General features: G+C 43.3%; 3 protein-coding genes across 9 annotated transcripts; 1 reads left to right on the top strand and 2 right to left on the bottom strand.

The window, feature by feature from the left end:
* Window positions 1-484: 484 nt before the first annotated feature.
* myl7 (myosin, light chain 7, regulatory) lies at window positions 485-3834 on the bottom strand. Its single transcript, XM_061259476.1, has 7 exons — window positions 3769-3834; window positions 3053-3163; window positions 2404-2479; window positions 1857-1961; window positions 1335-1413; window positions 815-863; window positions 485-589 (listed from the first exon to the last, which is right to left on the bottom strand). Exons 1-7 carry the CDS (start codon window positions 3832-3834, stop codon window positions 485-487), a joined length of 591 nt encoding a protein of 196 aa, XP_061115460.1.
* Window positions 3835-4612: 778 nt separating this feature from the next.
* Window positions 4613-16356, bottom strand: gck (glucokinase (hexokinase 4)). Of its 4 annotated transcripts, none has more exons than XM_061259730.1 (10): window positions 16284-16356; window positions 10972-11134; window positions 9862-10034; window positions 9630-9749; window positions 9090-9185; window positions 8503-8602; window positions 7640-7823; window positions 6569-6724; window positions 5870-6103; window positions 4613-5658 (listed from the first exon to the last, which is right to left on the bottom strand). In XM_061259730.1, the coding sequence occupies exons 2-10, from the start codon at window positions 11078-11080 to the stop codon at window positions 5511-5513; spliced, it is 1320 nt and encodes a 439-aa protein (XP_061115714.1). In that variant the 5' UTR covers window positions 11081-11134; window positions 16284-16356; the 3' UTR covers window positions 4613-5510. The 4 variants fall into 4 exon arrangements, with proteins under 4 accessions (XP_061115714.1, XP_061115712.1, XP_061115711.1 ...); XM_061259728.1 differs by lacking the exon at window positions 16284-16356 and adding an exon at window positions 14140-14206; XM_061259727.1 differs by lacking the exon at window positions 16284-16356 and adding an exon at window positions 11793-11976.
* LOC133140127 (synaptobrevin homolog YKT6-like) lies at window positions 16330-20357 on the top strand. 4 transcript variants are annotated; one of them, XM_061259731.1, is made up of 8 exons: window positions 16330-16390; window positions 17109-17253; window positions 17406-17488; window positions 17616-17716; window positions 17857-17961; window positions 18111-18176; window positions 18630-18731; window positions 19702-20357. In XM_061259731.1, the coding sequence occupies exons 2-8, from the start codon at window positions 17150-17152 to the stop codon at window positions 19735-19737; spliced, it is 597 nt and encodes a 198-aa protein (XP_061115715.1). In that variant the 5' UTR covers window positions 16330-16390; window positions 17109-17149; the 3' UTR covers window positions 19738-20357. The 4 variants fall into 4 exon arrangements, with proteins under 4 accessions (XP_061115715.1, XP_061115718.1, XP_061115717.1 ...); XM_061259734.1 differs by having other exon boundaries at window positions 16359-16394; XM_061259733.1 differs by having other exon boundaries at window positions 16382-16501.
* Window positions 20358-20759: the final 402 nt, after the last annotated feature.

The raw sequence follows: 20759 nt of genomic DNA, 5'->3' as shown, positions 1-20759 counted from the left end.
AACAAGAACAATGAACAATAATTAAACTCATGTGTGATGTTGTAGTGCAACAGCATGTTCTCAGGTTCTCAAATTGTAACATTTTCCTTTTTCTCACCATCTTGCTGGATCACTCACAGTGCAGGCTCAAAATTTGCAAGAAATTACAGGTGTGATGACAGTTCAAATTAAGCAATTTGAAGGAAGTGAAAACATAAACAGATTAACTGATTCATGTCTAGTGTGCGTGTGTGTGCTGTATGTGTAAACAGAAAACAGAGACGATGCAGTTAATATTTCATTGACGACTTATATTAGAACACATATTTTATTATTGCTAATCAAACTGGTAAATGCAAATTGGAAAAAAAAACAAAAAACCTGTCTTTTATTGTCTAAAACCAGTGCATCTTTGCATGACAGAAAAAAAAAGAAGAAACAGTCGCAAAGTAGCTGGAGGACTTCTCCGTGCCCGTCTCTCGGAGCCCGAGGATGCTGTTTGTTTTCAGGACTCCTCCTTCTCATCTCCGTGTGTGATGATGTAACACAGGGACTTGTAGTCAATGTTACCGCTGACGTCAATCGGGGCCACCGAGTAGGCCTGGTCCACCTGGAGGAGGGGAAGCGGCTTGTTGCTCTTATCGAGAGGGGTGAGGCGGTTGGAATGTCTGTTTTTCCACTGAGCGCACAGATTCAGCTGCCGCTTCTCGGTGTGAATGCATACAGCAGTGTTATTTATTCGTTTATTATTTTTGAACCTCACACTCGACTGAGTGGGAACTTGCTTGTCGATGTGCTTGGGAATTTTTGGAAAAGTAAGACGATTCATACGCACCTCCTCAGCCGTGAATTTGTCGGCCTGGTTCATCAGCAGCCTTTTAAACCTTTAATAAGGCACAAACATGCACTCACAGGCCTGCACAGAGCATCCGAGTCAATGTAAGTTATACTTCATAAAAAAAAAAAAATACTTTCAAAATAAAGAAAATCATGTATTTGCTATTTCAATCCCTTGCAAAGACAATATTGCACAATACACAATGATAAACGTATAAAAATCCCCACAGTTTCAGTTTAATTTCATCTGAGAGTGTACAGTGTTTATGCAGGTTCATTCCATTATGTTTGTTTGGTAAAGAATGAGTCATTGGGGGGGGGGGGGGGGGGACGACAACATAATTATGATCAGCGTAAGTCCCCAGAACAGTATACGTCTGCCAATTGAAGCCAGATATGCACAACGTACATCTGGTTTTGGAGACAAGTCTGATGGTAATAGAAGTGGAAACATCTTAAAAGAAGAAGCAGAATGTTGTCATTGGTCAGAAGTTCATGGTGGATCTGTTGTTACTTACTCATCCTTGTTGACAAAACCTGTGCCGTTTGGGTCAAAGAGTTTGAAGGCAGCAACAATGGTGTCTTCTGGATCGGTGCCTGAGAAGACAGAATTATCATGTGGCTTTAATTTGTACATTAGCTCGTGTTAAGCAACAGAGTTGACCTTGAGGCTTACGCCACCCATTAATGTGAACATTCCCAAGAAAGGAGGACAAGCTTTCGCTTGTCTTTCTTTTTTTTAAACCTCATATCCATTGTTTCACTTAATGTGCTGGAGTACAGAGCCAAAACTGTTAAAAAAAATCATCTAGGGACTGCACTGTATTTAGCAACAGCGGTTAGTTAAACAAAAGAGTTATGAATGTCAAGCAGAAGATTTAGTTCAGGATACACTGCAGGAGAGGGGGAAAGGGAAACTGTTCTGATGAAGAATCTTCTTCGGTTCTGGGATGAAACATATCATTGAACAGCTCTGAAGTGATGACCCTGTGCTGTAGCTATGTTTTCTTATCTAATCAGAGAGGATAAGTCTGACTCACCATTGAGTTTCTCTCCAAACAGAGTGAGGAAGACGGTGAAGTTGATCGGACCCTTGCCCTCAGACAGCATTTCCTCCAGCTCCTCATCCTTCACGTTCAGCTTCCCTGTAACACGCGCACACACAAACACACACAAATATGCGTAGGCACACACGTATACGCACATACACACATATGCACATGCACACACGCACACACACATATATGCACACACATGCACACAAACACACACAGAGACATGTGTGTGTGTGTGTATATATATATATATATATATATATATATATACACGCACACACGTGTAGTCATGCACACACACCCAAACACGCGCATACATGCGTAGACACATACATGCACACATACACAGGCATGTGCACACACACACATAACACATGCGCAGACAAGCACACACACAAACGTGCACACACATACACACACACACACACACACACACACGCATATGCACACAGACAGAGCTTAGATTCACACACAACTACAGAGCGATGTTGACTAAGTTTTTTCCTGAGACTGTAAAAACTGGAAACAGTACCTAGCTGTGCATAGGTTTCCTTCAGGTCCTGCAGTTTAATGATACCATCTCGGTCCTGATCAATACAGCTGAAAGCCTGCCAGTACGGGCACAAAAGCACATCACCAAAAGAACGATCATGCTCATATATAAACATACAGGATGTCACATGTAAAGGAACTTAGACTCGTATGTAGAGGATCATTATTATTTTGGTTTTAGGTTTAGAAATGTGTTCTGATAGATCTAAAACACAGTACAGCACGACCCAGGGATTATAGCAATGACATATGATAGATGAGTGTGCTTGACTAGTCTTTGTTGCACATATGTATGTGACTGAGAATCATTCATCGTCCACTCCTACGATGTGTCCGATGCAGTTGTATCCGACGTATGCACGTAAGAAGTTGCACATATGCACATAACAGGGCGGCCTGTAGCGGTAGTGGTTAAGGTAAATGACTGGGACACGCAAGGTCAGTGGTTCTAATCCCGGTCTAGCCACAATAAGATCCGCACAGCCGTTGGGCCCTTGAGCAAAGGCCCTTAACCCTGCATTGCTCCAGGGGAGGATTGTCTCCTGCTTAGTCTAATCAACCGTACGTCGCTCTGGATAAGAGCGTCTGCCAAATGCCAATAATGTAATGTAATGTAAAAGAAGCGTCACCTCCTTGAACTCCTGTATCTGGGACTGCTCGAACATGGAGAAGACGTTGGAGGAGCCCCTCTGTGAGCGCTTGGCGGCGGCCTTGCTCTTGGCGGCTGCTTTCTTGCTGGCCTATCCGACAAGGGGGGGGGACACTGACTAATGGCACATGTGCACTGACCTTCAGAGCTGAGCTCACCGTTTCCACTGGACTGAGAGGACCTTGTGCAGCAGGGCATTACTGAGAAAGACTGGGACTGAGAGCCACAAACAAACTGATCCACCAAAAACCACTGCTTTATACTTGCATCCTTAGATTTCTCTAATAATAATAATAATAATAATAATAATAATAATAATATAGTAGATAAAACATAAACCACAATCATTTTAAAAAAAGCAAAGAATTTTAAGCCTTCACTATACAGTGACATTCCATTTTTTCCATAGAAAACGTAATATGAGAATGACAACACGCTGATCGCATTCATTTTAGTTTGTCCCATAGAAAACAAAACACACAAGAAAAACAAAACCTGTATCAGCTGCAATGCTCACCATGTCAGTGCTGTGTGGATGTCCTTGAGACCCAGGCCAGAGCAGTGGTGGTGGGGTTTATATGTATGGAATGCCTTATCTGTTGACCTCCTATAATAGGAAAGTGGTGGCAACTGTAGGCCCCTACATGGTGATCTGCCACCCTTTGGTACTACTGACCATGATAAGTGCCCAAGTACCAGATTCCTCAGAGTAGAAGTGAGGCAGTTATAATAAAAGTCACTCGAATCCACAGTCCTGGACATATTCGGTAAAGGTATATTTTGCAAAAATAACAGAAAGATAAATTGACATCTTGAAAATGAAATGTGATTTTGTATCACCAGTATTGGCTAATATTTTACACTTTGCACTACAGTTGTGTTGAGAAACAAAGGATCATAATATAAGAGCTGCTTAGCTCTTGCCCGGGAGACATAACTTGAAATAATAACTCAACGACGCAAGTGTAAAAGGCACTCAGGGGCAAAATCCTCAGAATTGTGGTCTTTAGCAAGGGGCACTAAAAGTGTTACTCTCGTAGGATTCACACGGTGGTTTTTCTTGGAATACCGTCGAGTGAGACGTCACTGGAACCGAGTCCTGGAAGAGCTGACACAGCTCACTGCCCGTGTCAAACTGCTCTTCTGCTGCTTACACCCCCCCCCCCCACTGCCACCGTGGGGATAAACAGCATCTACTAACACACTGCCCGTGTCACACTGCTCTTCTGCTGCTTAAACACCCCCCCCTCCACTGCCACCGTGGGGATAAACAGCATCTACTCACACACAATGTGTCTCTTCATCAGAAAACATATTACATATTACATATTACATATTAATCCTTAGACAGTGTTGTAACTGGCCCAGTGGAATAAATAAAGGTGTCTGGTGAAGATGATGAAACAGGAAGTTGGTGAATCATTTTTAATGACATTTTTAATACCCCAGACAGTGCAATTCTCATAGTACAGTATCTGTATTTCCAGTTATATTTACAATGATTTCCCCCCCCCCCTCCATTTCTCACATGTACAAAGCACATTGTGTTCTTAAAAATAACAAGCAGCTAAATCATGTATTACATACCTTGAAAATGTGCGTATATATTAAAAAAACTGAAATGGTATGATATAGGTATTTTGATTCGATTATAGATAAGACAGAAAATGAGAATGACTCTCCAACAAGGGTGCTGAGCCAAGAAGGAGTAGGTACTATGGTTGATTGATATTGCAAAAGGAAAACACCTACCTGAATAAAATAATAGCTAATTCATATGTAAGGAATAGCTGTAGCGTCACATTCTTTACCCCATTCTGACTATACAATTCATCACATTTAAAACCAAAGTGTTGTTCCAATCCAAAAAACAACAAAAAACAAGCAATAAAATACTGTATTCTACATCTCCACTCCTCTCCAAAATACCCTTAAGTTTCCATCCCTCTTCACATTAGCTTAGCACAGTAAAACCATGCACAGTAAAACCATAACACAGCTAGCATCCACATGCTTCGCCTCTGCGCTTAACACACAGGTGTACATTTCTTTTCATTACCAGCTGTACTCTGAGCACTACAGTGGCTGCTGTGCAATGCAAACACTATTGTCAAACATGCTCTTGTATTGTGGACACTTGGATAGGGCTTGGATACGTCCCTGCAAATTATTTTCAGTAACAACATACTTGTGAAAGTGCTGAATTAATAACAAACTCTAGTTACATAACATGTTTGAAAGTGCTGCTAATGTTTCAGTGACCCTTCTGCATCGTCACTGACAGGCGTAATTCCTTTTCACACAGCGCCCCACAAGCCTTAATTGGCAAACCCCAGTAAGAAATGGCTTGAAACTTGGGATCGCCAATGTATAAGATCCTTTACGAAGCACTTAAGCGAGATGTGGTGCCCCTAGTGGTGGGAGGCTGTGAGACACCCTCACTGGGCCAGCATGCAGGCGGCCATTTTGCAGGCTACTGCGGAAATCAGTGCCGCGCCCCGGCCACTCCCCTCTTCTGATTGGATAAAGGCGATGTCACAGTGAGGTGCCAGATCTCGAACGATTTCGTGGAATCTGTCTTTAAAGCTGGGGAAGAAGATTAAAAACTAGGATGAGAAATGTACTTTTTTTTTATTACTGCGTCAAGAAGGCCATTCAGTTAGTTGCACGTGATTTAAATTTCCAATCGGTGTTAACGTGCTTCGTACAGCAGCTACACTGGACATTCGACGGGGTGCGGGCGAAAACTACTTTCAGCACCCACCCCCCACCCCCACCCCCCCGCCCTGTCCCTCACCAGGGGTGCAGCTTGTACACGGAGCCGTCGACGCCCACGGTGATCTTCAGCGCCTCCTGGCTGCGGCGTTCCCTCATGCGGTTGATGACGCCCGCCAGCCCCGCCCCGCACATGTGGGCGGCCCGCGTGGACACGCTCTCGCACACCAGACGCACGACGTCGCAGTCGAACTCGGAGGGCAGCAGGCCCAGCGACGTCAGGATGTTGTAGATCTGCTTGCGGTCCCCCGAGTCACTGTCACGAGCGATGGGCACAGGAGGGACACACTGGCCGCTGTGAAATCGGCCCTTTGCAAAACCTACATCGCTCATCTAGTTTTCACAACCGCAATTTATACAGTGAAATATGAATGTATATTGTAAATAGTAGACTTTAAATAACGAATATAGAGTGCTAGAAACTCATTAGAGGTCACGACTGATGAATTCATTCAATTAACACTGAAGCAAGTGGTAATCTGAAATCCATTGCTGTACAAGCACACTAGAATTGTGACTTTGTGACTTTCTACTACTATTGATAAACTGTCCTTAGCTTTGACTTGAGTCAATAAAATGTGAGTACTCATCTTTAGCACGCAGTTTGCGAGGAAGAAAAAAAAAAAAACCCCAATATATTCCTAAACAAAAAGTTGAAAGATCGCTGAATCCAAAACTCGGGCCTTTGAGACGAGTGGCGGTGATTAGAGACAACCCTCACCTCTCCACCTGCGACACGAAGCAGGTCTCGAAGCTGCCCTTGGTCTTCAGCAGGTCCGACGCCTCGCCGTTGAACAGCAGGTCCTCGTTCACCAGCTTCAGCAGCACCAGACGCACCAGCTCGCCCATGTACTTCCCACTGATCAGCTTCTCGTAGCTGGGAGGGGAGACGTGCGTCACCAGACACATCACTTCCCCTTCAGTACGGAGGGGGGGGGGGGGTAGGGGGGGAACGGGGGGGGGCGGGGGGGACGGGGGGGCGCTGCAAAAAGGCCAATGGACCTCCGTTTGTGCCGCACGGTAAACAGCCATTAGGGAACAGCTGCTAATGACACGAGTCACCGCCATTACGTACATTTGCGTCCGTAAGCTAGATTGATGGTGGCGATTCGACCGCGCGGCGCAGCGAAAAACAAGCCGGCTGCCTAGAGACCGCAGAAGAGGCCCGCGGGGCCTCGCCGCTCCGGGGAGATCGGGGGGCGATGTGTCCCTCGCAGCTGCGTGGCTGCAGAGAGCTCAGCTGACGTTCACCTGATCCTGACTTACCTGTGGAGAGGCTATTTCTTGGAAACAGCCCAGCTCGTTTCACAGTTTACAATGCACTTCTATACCAGCGCTTTTCATAATTTGGGTTGGAAACCCCACTGCTGTCAAGGTAGGGTTTTTCTTTTTTACTTTAACAGTATATCATACAATTTTGACATTCAACAGTGTTAAATTAAATGCCTATTGTTTTTTTTTCCTATCTCAGAAACATTTTAATACCAATTTTGATGTGGAATATGTCAGACTGAGGAAATGTATACACTTTTTTAATGGGTTGTGTTATATATGGTTGTAGTCCATATGGCCAATATAAAGTTATCAAACTTGTGTACATGGGGAAAGTCGAGAAAAACGAATAATGCAGTTATTACTATCGCTCTGCTATTACGGAAACCGTTATTGCTATTAACGCAGCCATTAAGGTGAAGGAATGCAGTGACAGTCGGGGTGGGGTGGGGTCAAGCATAGCTGTGGGAGGGGCTTGTGGCCAGAGGGAGGGGCTTAGGGCTAGCGGCCCGGGACTCACAGCTGTTGGCCGGGGTTGAGTGACATCTCGTCCACCAATCGGTCGTACTCCAGGCGAAACTCGTCCAGCTCGCCGTTGTCGCCGAACGCGCCCCACTCCGTGTTCACGCACATGCGGCCCTCTTCCCCCTCCACGAGCTCCACCGTGTGCATCTCCTCCATGTAGCACACGTTGCAGCCCGTTCCTGAACGCGGGGAAGGTTGTTAAAGCGCAAAATATGCCGTGCGGCTACCTACTGCACCTGTACGTAGAGCTTCATTGATGATGACTACGACGACTCTAGAGCAGGGATCCTCAAATCTGGCCCTCGAAATCCGAATTCGGTCCTGGTTTTCATCCTTCCCAGGAAATTGAACTGAGCAATTAGTGCTCCTGACTGGCCAGACTCGATTCAAACCTGACTCCCAGGTAAAGGAAGCGTGGGAAAACCAGCAGTTCTCAGCCCTCGAGTACCGTGATTTGAGGAACAGGGCTCAAGAGCAAACTGGAAGGCCATGGTGTCTGCTGGCTTTAGGTGTACTCTAAAGTTCTCAATAAGTCATTGATCAGCTGAAGAGTCTGTTTACCTGGCTTCCAGAGACTAACCTGGCAACCAATTGTAAGGAAACCACAAATTCCTGCAAACACTGCCACCCAAACACAGCTTTTAGTCTTGGCTCCTGAGGCTCTGTGAATTTGGAGCAGTGGTCTGCAATCCTGGTCCTGGAGAGCAATAGTGTCTTCCATCTTAAAATCATCAACACGTTCAAATTCAAGCTGTTTTAACTGACCAGTTGAGCGCAGAGTAAAAGACAAAACCAGCAGACCCTGAGGTGTTCCAGAACCGAGGTTGAGAGCCATAGATAAAGAGAATTGATCCTCACCTACAATCATCCCGACCTCACAGCTGTGGTCCTCATAGTAACAAGAGATCATGGTGGCCACAGTGTCATTTACCATGGCAACAACATCCATCTGGAAGTCCTGTACAGTAGAAAGCCATATTAGCCTTGAATAGGATTGTATTAGCTTTATCCCTGCTGAAAAAAACAGCTCAAGCTAGATTTTGAAACAGATTGTAGCTGGTTGACCAGTTCAGACCAGCTCCGAGTTCGACATGATTTAGCTGGTTGACCAGCTCATACCCAGCTAGACTAGCTTATGACCAGTCGACCAGCTTGAACATTGAGCTGCATAGCTGGATTTCACAGCAGGAATTTCAGTACATACAGCACAAGATTTTAATGGTGACAACCATTATCAGGGACAGTGCACATTAATCAACATTTTCAGTTTCCACATCAATGTAAATGCGCCAGACTTAGCTAATGAGCTCATTTTCATCTGCAGTCCCTAACCTGCATGTCTTTGGCCTGGAGATGGGTAGAGACTTCAACCCTGACAGCTATACGTACATCACCTCCTACAGGTACAGTATGAAGGATCACAAAGTTATTATGAACTGACGTACCCCTCTCCTTTTAATGGCGTCTCTGAGCAGACCCACCACGTTGTTTCCCTCCGCCCCAGAGGCCTTGAAGCCCTTGGTCCAGTTCAGTAGGATACCCTGGAAGGAACAAGCAGATGTGACATTGGCTCAAGCGGTAAGAGCAGTCGTCTCATTGTTTCAGGCGGTAAGTGTGTGAGTGTGTGTATAAATAGATGAATGAAAAGCATCAATTGTACAGTGCTTTGCAGAAAGGTGCTATATAAATGCCAACCATTTACCATTCAAAAAGCAGCTGCTTACAGGCACATTGGCTGAGCGTATGTGCAGACCTGGGTCAAATATATACTTGTTTTGGATTCAAATCCATTTTTTTTTCATACGCTTTACTGAGCTTGTATGGTGTATTGGAACCTATGAAATACTCAGAAAGTGCAAACCCCCCCCACTTCTGGTCCTCTTGGTTGGCTTAATTGCGCCGGCCAAGATCAATCGAGCACAGAAAAGTATTTGAATCCAATCCAATTACGGATTTGACCCCCGGGTCTGTTTCTGGGCGCTCACCTTGTCTATGTCCTCGTGCCGCACCGGGAAGGAGAAGGTGAATCCCAGGGGGAGCTTCTTGTGCTTCAGGTTGTGCTTGGTCAGGAAGTCCGAGATGCACTCGGCAATGTAGTCGAAGAGCTTAACAGGGCAGGGAGAGACACGCGCACTGGTCAGAGCTGCCAGGAGGGTGGAGAGGGCTATGCCAATAAGAGCAGGCACAGAGAAATAATGAATTTGCCCAGCTGCCTACCTCAGGCCTGGTCCTCACCATTTCAGCTGTGCCTGTCATGGCATCCTCTGGGATGGAGTACATCTGGTGCTTGGTCTCCACCTTCCAGCCCCTCTGCTCGTCCTCGCCCACCTTCACCAGCATCACCCGGAAATTAGTCCCCCCCAGATCCAGCGCTAAGAAATCTCCCACCTCTTGACAGACAATCACACGAAAATAACAGGTACGTCAACGTGCCAGTCGACTCATTGCAGCACCCGCCGTTTTGACATTTACGTGACATTAGAGTACATTATAGGCACTTAGCAGACACTCTGAGCCAAAGCAAATTACACCGCTTACATTCTTAACGTACAATCCATTTACACAACTCGCCATTTTACTGAGGCAATTCAGGTTACTCAGGGGTAGTACCCCAGCTGGGAATCCAATCTTGCAATTAAAAACCCAGTTCTCTAGCCATTACATGACACTCTAAATCCACTCTAAATATGCTTCGTACTTCAGGCACGTGAATCAAAATGACTGTTTATATTGATGTTGTTAAAGAACAGCAACACCCCTTCTTGAATTCCAATACAACATTCTGGATAGTCCACTATTCCAAACTACACGGCTCAGTGAAATAGCTCAAGTCTAACAGTAAAAAATATATCTCTGATGCCAAATATGTCTGCTGGCTACACATTCCCTTGATCTTATCATATTTACAATACAGTTGGTACACACCAGTGAATGGTAGAAAAGGACTGGGAGAAAGAAAGAGACTAGGAACTACTCAAGTCAACAGCTATGCATGCTGTCAACATGCTAATTCCATCAACATTTGAATACACTACAACCTACTTGATACAGTAGGTGTTGCAGATTCACTACACACTTTCTTTTCTTGAGTAAAATAGCATTCCTGACCAAGGCTTGGAACGGGATTAAAAAGTAATCACTACAAAAGTTCTGGGTTCAGTCTGACTCTGCCGAATCCAAAATACGTTTCATGTATTTCTGACAACCGCCCTTCCTGTAAATTAAAATCGTTTTCATTGATTATTCCCTTGTTTTCTTTTCTTACAGTGCTGTAATCATAGTAAATCTTAAATCTTAAATCATGGTCGTAATCATAGTGAGCAGTACCCGAGCCCTCTGGAGTGGAGCGCACGTAGGTGGGCAGCATCTTCACGCTAGCCTTGTCGTGCGTCTCCAGGCGCAAGCCGCGGTCCATTTCGTGTTGCATCCGCTTCATGACCTCCTTCAGTTCCTCCTTCTTCAGCAGGAACTCTGAGAGAAATTGTTCCACCTGCAAAGAGATGAAGAGAAAGACAAAAAAAAAAAAAATCAAACAGGGAACCAATTCTTTTGTGGGCACGTTACCATAACAAAACTCCACATTTGAGCCATTGTAGTATGAAGTGTACAATACTTTGAACGTTGAATCTAGCCATCTTGGGCAGTGGATTTGGCTCAAGGAACATGAGGAATGTGTATCAGCCCATTAAGCCACTGTCTACAGCATTCATGACACAACACTTTGTCATCCCTTGTATTTTAATTTTCCAAAAATATTTCACAACAGAAATGATAAGTTCCCCATTTGTCATCTTCTCATAACATATGTATTATTGTTACATTTTCATCACTGCGCTCATGATTATTGCTCCCCGTTTTAAATTGTCAACAACAATACAGAAAAGCCTGTATTTCCCCTTCAGGTTGGATTAATGTATCATTCATAAAAAGCATTCTCTTATAATTTAAACAATACCTGCTGCCTCTCACAGTTTAGGTGTAAATTGATGTACTTTTACGAAAAGCTGCTTTTTAAATGCCAGTCGTGTGAAATACCCCCCCGCCCCCTTCCAAATTTTTTTTTTTTTAAATAAGAAAATAAAAAATAAAAAATAAAATAAAATAAATAAAAAATGCTTGCAGCAACCTAGACAGCAGAAAAACCTTACCATGATAACTCGCTCCACAACGGAGTTGCGTCTACTGAGCACCTTCATCTCCGTGCACGTGGCAAAAGGTGGCGAAAGGTGACGAGAAGAATCTGTCCAGGCAACACACCTGTGATTGTGTGCTCAAGTGTGTGTGCACGTACGGGTCTTCAGCATCGAGAGCAGATGGACAGGAAACTCAGAGCTTTTTATGCTCCACCGAGGTGGGCTGGCTGCAGCGCTTGTTTCTCTATGTGCAAACGCACGCGCCCGGACACACACACACACACAAGCACACACACAAACACACACACAAATACACACACACACACACACAAACACACACAAATACACACACACACACACACAAACACACAAACACACACAAATACACACACACACACACACACACACAAATACACACACACACACACACACACACACACAAACAGACACACACAATCTATGCTGATTTTCATCCTTCCCCTCTAATTAGGGACACTCATTGATAATAATAAATAATAATGAATGGATTCACCATTTATCAGTTAGAAGGCAAAACTAGAAGTGCCATTCAGGGGCCATATTTCAGCATCCCTGATCTAGTCGATCAGGACAGATAATTCTAATGATATTCCAAGTGTATGTGTACTGTCATGAAACAACAACAACTGTGGTAATCCACCAGTGAATACATGAGCAATTTATTAGAATTGCATTTGAAAAGTACAAGCCTTCTGTCATAAGAACTCTGTATTCCGTATCAGTACAGAACAAATTGTACTTTTCAAGTTGTCAACAAACTCCTTTGTGTTGTTAAAGACTAAATGATTTCGTAACTGATGCATAAAGTGATGTTTTTACAATGGTGACAGACACTTGAAAGAAGAATTGATTAGTTCCTGTTACATGTGTATGTGTGTGGGTTGAGGGGGGTAAGAGGGTAGGGGGGCGGGGGTGGGGGTGGGGGGCCAACAGCTTGTAGTTGCATTCCAAGAACTGTACATTGAGTGTAAACACTCCTGTTCAAGATAGATGAGGTCAGCTGACATTGTCTGTGTTACGACCGCTACGTTGTTGCTTGCTGTCATCTGTTAACATCACAAGTTCTGTCAAACTTTTGGATACGCAATACATGCAAGAAAAACAGGTCACATTTTCCTTTGTTGTAGTTTTCCAATTAACTGCTTTAATGTTTTAATTACTGACGCATCAATCTTCATGTCAATCCCTGTGTTTAAGTCGTGCCACTGGCAACTCAAATGTCGAGATGACTTGAATGTGTGCCAAGTGCTTTTATATGGATGATTCCCATGCCTTATTAAACACAATTAGAGCACTCTTAGGCTTGCAAGGTGCTTCACCTCACAAAAGGTGTAAGTCTGGGTTTTCCGAAAAAGAGCAGACGCAGGTTTTTGTTTCAACTAGACACCTGATTTAATATGTCCTGGGCTAAAAATCTGAACTCACATTCAGGTAAGATTGGACACTCCTTGTGTAATTAGAACTGAAACAAATCTCCAATTCAAGATATGGACAAGTTTCAAGTTCAAAATGTATGTATGTATCTATGTATGTATAAATGTATGTATTCAAATTCAGGCCACTTCAAAATTAAAACACGTCGATGTAACTCAGTGGGTCGAGATCAGTTGGTCATGTGGTAAAAAAGTAAACGGCCAAATTCATCAATTTTACGTTTACATTTTACATTTTAGTCATTTGGCAGACGCTTTTAATCCAAAGCGACATAGGTTCTTCCACAGGTTAAAGCATCACATCCATAACTAGTAAAATACGCATGAAGGGCTGTTCTAAACAAAAATACAGTCATCGTAAGTGCAATTCTTTATTTATTTTTTCCATGCAAAATGATTTTTTTTTTTCTGCCTCATGTATTAATATTTGAATTGAGTTTTAAAAACATACAAGTGTCGTACAACCTCTTACTTAGGTTACTAACTGGGTTAGCTTGGATGGATCTTTTATGTTCAGGTGCGCACAAATTGTTCGTCTTTCTTTCTCCTTTAGATTATCTTTGCGAATTTTCATTGTGGTGAGCGACAGCGGTGCCACTGGAAAAAAAAACTAGAACAATTACATCTCTATGAAGAGAGTAAATAACATAAAGCATAAGTGAAGACAACTTTTCAAGCAGTTTCTATACCCACAAAACCTCCATTAACTTCACCGTTAACTTTATTATTAACCATTTTCACCTTTGAACACATCATAGAAGACGCAATTGGAACAATACCACTTTAATATTATTGTTGGGACCATTAGGCGAAAGGTAGGTATTTTCATAGATTTCATGTTCTCTCGTTTTACTTTGATCTTCCAATAGTGTCGTAAAGAATCTCCCTACCTTCCCCATGTTGCAAGGATCCATGATACATATCCCGCCGGTCATGAGTACCGTTTGGCTGGCGACTGTCTTGTCGGGCGAATGCAGAGTGCAAAAAACGAGGACCTAATATTTTCGTTTATTATTTGTTTTCTGTTAACAGTAAAAAAACAAAAAAAAAACCCGCTTCAATAAATATCCGATGTGCGGATGTGCAGTATAAAAAGCAAACTCGTCCGTGGATCATTTATACTTCTATCACAGTCATTTTGAGAATATGAATAGTTTACTTCACTGCTACATCTTCATTTATTTTACATTACTGTGGATTGTAAAATAACAGAATTACTGTTACAGTCGATAACGTAACATTGTTTTCACTGGGCCTTTTTAAAAAAACGATTCAATATTAAGATTCATCTTCAGATACTGCCATACGTGTCAAAATTCTCATAAGGTACAATTCTTAATTCTTGTTTTAATATCCTTGTGAAAAGCTCGTATCCATTGTCCCATCAATGAAATAAATATTCACATAATCCATTGTACATGGTGCTTAACCGTTCCAGAGCCTTAGTAGCTTCGTATAATTACTCTACGACGACCAGTACGGTGATAATCCCTGAATGCCTATAGTTTTCTCCATTCTTGACGTTTTTAACCATTTTTAACTTCCATACGGACTCACCGAGCACAGTCTAAAATAGATAACCTGCCGCCAGCAACAGATGCGCAATGGGAAGTAGCTTTGTTCATTTTCGGCGAACAGGCTATGCGTGACATATAATGCCCCATTACCTTCATATGCTTTTTGTCGTTAATAAAGTATTGTATTCCTTCCTTTAAAACTCAAGAATGTGTGTTGTTGTTTTACATTTTATTGGGCATTTAATGAGATTTATGCTGTTTCCATAGCCTACTTTTCCTTCACTACTCCTTGATAGTTTTCCTTTTTTTCAGTATCCATAGCAACCAAGTACAGGCTTACCTCAACCTTCTAAAAACACTCGCACCTGTCATCCTGCCACATCCACTCAGCCCACGGGTTCTCTAAAATATTTATTTGTTTTACTGTTGCCATGCCAAATCATTTTACCCTGGAAGCCTCCTAATCCACTCATTTCTGGTATGGAAAACATTTGCCAATATAAGTGATCCAATGGAAATTGTTAAATGGAGCAAAAAAAACTTGGCCGGGTGTAACACTTATTTTGTGGAAATTGTGTTGTGTTCCAAAATGCTCCGTTTTTTTTTTGGTTTTTCTTTTTGGTAGTTGGAAATAGAGTCCCTAGAGTCTTCAAACAACCTTAAAGAAGGTGATAATTATTTATCATGAACAGTTTAAGGAAGTGGTTGAAACCCCTCCCGTATCACAAATGGTATGTCCTGTCGTGGCGTATCCAAACAAAAAGAGATGCACTCTCAAAGGCAGTTTCTGAAAGACTGATTTTCAGCACCAGTAAAAATATATATATTTTTGTCTCCTCGCGGAACAAGATGTGCTTTTCCTTAACCACTTCCATTGGTTTTTCAGTTTTAGACTGGATGATGGAAGTGAGGTAAATGCGAGACTGCCATATGTGACCATGAAGATTGTATAGATTTATTGCTTCCTTTTCCTCTACCTTTCTACTTTACTGATTTCCTTTCTGTATATCATTCAATCATAGATTGTTCTTGACTGTGCCCATTTGTCGGATTATCCTACTGTGTCTGACGGGGGCTATATTTCTACAGCAATGGGAGATTTGGTATAGGATTTAGATGTTGAATACCTTTCAGTAAAAAAACAAAATTTTCATTCCTAATATTTTACAAAAACAGGCAGACCCTGCGTTTCTCCACAACCAGGAATGAAGGTCACTAACTTACAACTAGTCTTCTTATTTTACTTTATTTATTTATTTATTTATTTTTTACGTGTATATCTTATAGCCTACAATTTGAACACAATTAGTTTTAGCTAGGCAACAGTACTTTGCTAAACAGCTACACAATCTGTGCCCTAACCAAGACAGTCCATATCCCTAACAAAAAAATGGCATAGTGAAGCTTTGTGTTTGCATGTGTATTAAAGCTTTTGCATCATATTATGTCGTGTACAACACGACCAGGTACAACCGAACGTGTGTTTACCGGATTGAGTACATTTATGGTATAATTACCTGCCCGGAACTGTACACGGAGATCTAACAAGATCACGTTGCCAGTCGGGAAACTTATGTGTGGGGACAGGGTACTTCTCCCGACAGTGACGTGGGTAGTTGAGAGAGTACGTGAGTTGTTTTCATTCCTCTCTCGTTCATTGATCAAATTAACTGGTAAAAGGAAACCGTTTTGAAAAGGAACGTGTTTAATCTGGAATACCTAGAAGTGGCTAACGGTACCGATTTATCTTGCCAACTCACGAGTTAACTTACTAATTGGCTAGGCTAAAGAGAACGGCAGTTTTTAAGATAACGGTATGCGTATGATAACATTATTTACATCACTATAGCTGGCTAACTTTAGCTATAATAAGGAACACTTATCTTCAGCGTCTAAGACACCGACACTGTTGGCTCAGTTGGTTGGGTAGTTTGTGGTAGCTAGTAACGAAGGGGGATCTTCGCTCATAAATTATTGTAATAGACGCGGCGCGTTTGTTTACCTAATCGAGCGAACAGTAGTTAACGTTAGTCTAGCCAGAAGTAACGACGGAAGCCGGAGTACCAGCCGCAAATTGCTGCATTGAAAGCTATCAAGCATTTGATTACAAGTGCACAGCGCGCCAGAGGTTTCAGCTTTCGATATTATGTGCGAGTTAGCTAACTTGACATACTATACTACCTTCTACTAGTAGCATACAATTAGTACCCCGAAGGATCAAAATGTGTGACCCCAATTGGACTTGGTATCCATACAGAGTGATGCCTGCTCGTTGCCTCGTGATTTGAAATTACGTTGCACTGAACGATAACTGAGTGCACTCTCCACCCTGTCTGTTTTAGAGTCTACTGGAGGCGCCCGAGATAAGCGTGTCCGATTCATCATGAAGCTCTTCAGCCTTAGTGTCCTTCACAAAGCGACGAACAAAGCAAACCTGCTTAAAGCGGCCTATGACTTGTCTTCCTTTAGTTTCTTCCAGAGAGCCAGGTGGGATTCCAGCTAAGTTGTCGTATTATATTGTACTGTTTTCGGCAAATGGCACAATCGTGCGTCAGTATTCGCGGTGAGCTAAAATACATACGTATTCAGTAGATTTGTTCTAAAGAATTGCAGATTTATCGTAAGTTTTGTTTTTCCAGCGTGCAGGAGTTCATGACATTCACGAGTGCGCTGATTGTTGAACGCTCTTCACATGGTAGCCGGTCTTCAGTCAAAGAGCAAGGTAAGAAAATTGGCTTTTCCACACCGAAATTATGTTGCGCGGTTCATTTTTACAAATGATGACAAGATGGCTTGTGTTGGCTGGCATGGTTCTACGGCCCACTAATTGATTTACTCCCTCGTGCCAGAGTATCTGTGTCACGTGTACGTACGGAACGACTCTCTCAGTGCCGTAGTGATCGCAGACAGCGAGTATCCTCAACGGGTGTGCTTCAGTCTGCTGGAAAAGGTACGTTTCTCTGCATTCCTCGCTCAGTTAAACTAACTGATTTCTAACTCCTTTGCTCTGAAAAGCTACACAGCTGCTCTGGATGTTTATCTGTGTGTGTGTGTGTGTGTCTGCGTGTGTATGCGTGCTCTCTGTCCCAGGTGCTGGACGAATTCTCGAAGCAGGTAGACAGCATAGACTGGCCATCTGGATCTCCAGACACTATCCACTACACTGCTCTTGACAGCTACCTCGCTAAATACCAGGTGGGAGACCTCACGCCTTTTCTGTGACTTGAGCCTCTATTGCTTTGCCTCTGAATTTCATGGACTGCAGTCTGGCTTCACACTGTGGTCTCTTTCACAAGCTCTTGTCTTAAACTGCTTTGCCAACGCTGCTTTATTCCTTCTTCTAGAATCCTCGGGAGGCGGATGCCCTGAGCAAAGTTCAGGCAGAGTTGGACGAAACCAAAATCATCCTGGTGAGATCATTACATTTGATTACAAATGTGGGGCAATGTGGGGTTAAGGGTGAATAGCTGAATGGCCCAACCGCTGTGCAGATGTTATTGTGGCTACACCAGGGATCAAACCACCGACCTTGCGGGTCCCAGTCATGTACACAATACATTGTGTAAATTAGACAGCTTTGGAGTTGTTGTAAGTTTGAAGGAGGTAGGCTACTGACTACTATAGGCTTTTAAGTCTTTATGCTAAGCTGACACGTTATGCTAATATGGAAGCCGAGTAAGTGAATGCACAAAAATGAAATCTAGCATCTCATCTAAGTCTGTGTAACCCAGGATGTAGGTGTGCCAGGCTGTTGTAAAGGTGATAAATAATGAAGTGGCATTGCAGAGCAGTGTAGAGGTGTGCGTGCCTGTGCTTTTGTGAGCTGGTTAGGCTTCTGCATTCACTGGTGTTCATTTCTCCAGCACAACACAATGGAATCCCTGTTGGAACGAGGGGAAAAGTTGGATGATTTGGTGCAGAAGTCAGATCAGTTGGGAAACACGTCCAAAGCCTTCTACAAGACGGTGAGTAGACAGAAGGAGCAATATATCCACCCTCTTGTTCCAGCCGAGCCAGACCCCTCCCAGTGACTGGCATTCGGCATGTGCCCCTGTTTGCCAGCTGCACAGTTTTCAAAGGTTTTCATTTTTATTCATGGCAACAGGGAGTGCAGTACAGTTCCCCATTTGTATTTAGTATTCCGGTTCTGTCATTAAACATAAAAATATAAATTACATTACATTACATTACGTGGCATTTAGCAGACGCTCTTATCCAGAGCGACGTACAACAAAGTGCAAATCAATCACAAGAACAAGTGCAAAAGTAGACCTGAGAGGACAGTACAGTTCCGAGTCCTAGTGTAAACATACAGAAATTCAGAACCCTTGAAGAGTACAATCAACATTCAAACTAGCATACCACTGTTGGCAGCTAGAATACAACAGCCAATAAAAACAACAATACCTATACAAGTAACGATATCTATACATAAGTGCCATTACGGTCTAAGGCTAATCACAGTGATTGTGAGTTGGGGAGGGAAAGGTGTAGCCTGAAGAGATGGGTCTTCAGTCTGCGCTTGAAGGAGGTCAGCGACTCTGCCGTTCTGACATTCACCAGGAGGTCATTCCACCACCGTGGGACCAAGACAGACAGCAGTAAATGAATGTACACCTTTTGGCTGATGTGCAAGTCTGGGTATTCCAGCTGTCAACTGTGGTATGCTAGTTTGGAAGTTGATGTATTCTTCAAGGGTTCCAATTGTATCTGTATAGTCACGCTAGGACTCGGAACCGTACTGTCCTCTCAGGTCCTCTTCACACTTGTACGTGTGTTTGATCTGCACTTCGTTGTGCGTCGCTCTGGATAAGAGCGTCTGCCTTGTAATATAATGTAATGTAATGTGTGAAAAATGGCAGGTCTGTAAAGTTGTATGTCCAGGCATTTCTTATATAGAAAATGAAGATGGACCGTTAAATTGTGTCCCGCCAGGCACGGAAACAGAACTCTTGCTGTGAGGTGATGTGATTGGTGGACCAGCCTGCCGGACCTGTCTGATTGGCCCGCTACTCCCTTCCTGCACCCAATGGTACTCAGCAAAGTGAAGGCCTCTCAACAACACCTTGGAGGACGCTGGTCAAACACTTTTAACTGGTCAAAAAAAAAAGTTGCTTTTAACGGTTGGAGTGGGCGGATATCCTGAATTTGTCACGGCTGGTTTCATCTCAAGTGCTAGGAAGCTGATTTAAGTGAATTGATTCTTCAGAGTGTTCCCAGCTTTAATGTAATGCATTTTTGTCTGTTTTGTCTGTTTTGTCTGACTTTTAGTCTCATTCCTCAGTAGATGTGTAAGAAATTCAACATATTGGGCTGAAATGCACAGCGCGCACTCCACTGAAGGCAGCCCGCCATCTCCGGTGGCCGTGTGACTCGCACCTTGTACTTTTGTTTGTGCACACTAGATGGCGCTGTGTCCTCACCTTGCTTTCCGGCTCGACGTACATGTTTTTGAGGCAGGTTTCTCCGTTGTCAGCTCGCAGCCATTTCAGTGATTTTACTGTGACTTGAATGAAACTGCCGTACACCACAAACTACTAGTAGTAACAGCACCAGTATTAAATGAACCGGGGGGGGGGGGGGGGGGGTGCATTGCAGGGATTGGTTTGGGTAGGTGCTGGCCTTAGTGCAAATGTTCCTGATTTTGGAGGGAGTCAACCGTTCTCACTCTGACAGCATTAAATCTACAACAGTTTTACTTGCTGGACCTACGGTGGCTTGTAGCAGCTTGTTTACAGGGTGATGTGGCTGAGATGTGCACCACAGGAAACAAGTGTTTCGCATCAGTGGTCAACTGAACTGTGTGAATGTGATTTATCAGTATTGGCCCAGGAGCACTTGTGCGACCGGCTTGTGTGAATTTTTCAGTCGTGCGTTAGCTTTAAAAATGGCAGGCATTTATATAGCGCCTTTATCCAAAGCGCTGTACAATTGATGCTTCATAAAAGCCTTCAGCTGGAATTGGTGGATTCTCCTGCAAGTTGTAGGAGGAG

This window comes from Conger conger, chromosome 11 (genome assembly GCF_963514075.1).
Source record: "Conger conger chromosome 11, fConCon1.1, whole genome shotgun sequence".
NCBI classification, from domain to species: Eukaryota; Metazoa; Chordata; class Actinopteri; order Anguilliformes; family Congridae; genus Conger; species Conger conger.
This window is presented reverse-complemented; position numbering and strand designations above follow the sequence as displayed.

What these genes read in the sequence shown, in the direction of transcription:
- myl7 (XM_061259476.1), bottom strand. Translation starts at nt 3,834, where the DNA reads ATGTCCAGGACTGTGGATTCGAGTGACTTTTATTATAACTGCCTCACT. An exon ending in GGAAACCTATGCACAGCTAG is followed by an intron (nt 1,962 to 2,403) that starts GTACTGTTTCCA and finishes CGCGTGTTACAG; the next exon opens with GGAAGCTGAACGTGAAGGAT. An exon ending in ACAAATTCACGGCTGAGGAG is followed by an intron (nt 590 to 814) that starts GTGCGTATGAAT and finishes CCCCTCCTCCAG; the next exon opens with GTGGACCAGGCCTACTCGGT.
- gck (XM_061259727.1), bottom strand. Translation starts at nt 11,840, where the DNA reads ATGAAGGTGCTCAGTAGACGCAACTCCGTTGTGGAGCGAGTTATCATG. An exon ending in GGCACGAGGACATAGACAAG is followed by an intron (nt 9,186 to 9,629) that starts GTGAGCGCCCAG and finishes TGTTCCTTCCAG; the next exon opens with GGTATCCTACTGAACTGGAC. An exon ending in GTGTACAAGCTGCACCCCTG is followed by an intron (nt 5,659 to 5,869) that starts GTGAGGGACAGG and finishes CTTCTTCCCCAG; the next exon opens with CTTTAAAGACAGATTCCACG.
- LOC133140127 (XM_061259731.1), top strand. Translation starts at nt 17,150, where the DNA reads ATGAAGCTCTTCAGCCTTAGTGTCCTTCACAAAGCGACGAACAAAGCA. An exon ending in GTCTTCAGTCAAAGAGCAAG is followed by an intron (nt 17,489 to 17,615) that starts GTAAGAAAATTG and finishes CCCTCGTGCCAG; the next exon opens with AGTATCTGTGTCACGTGTAC. An exon ending in ACGAAACCAAAATCATCCTG is followed by an intron (nt 18,177 to 18,629) that starts GTGAGATCATTA and finishes TCATTTCTCCAG; the next exon opens with CACAACACAATGGAATCCCT.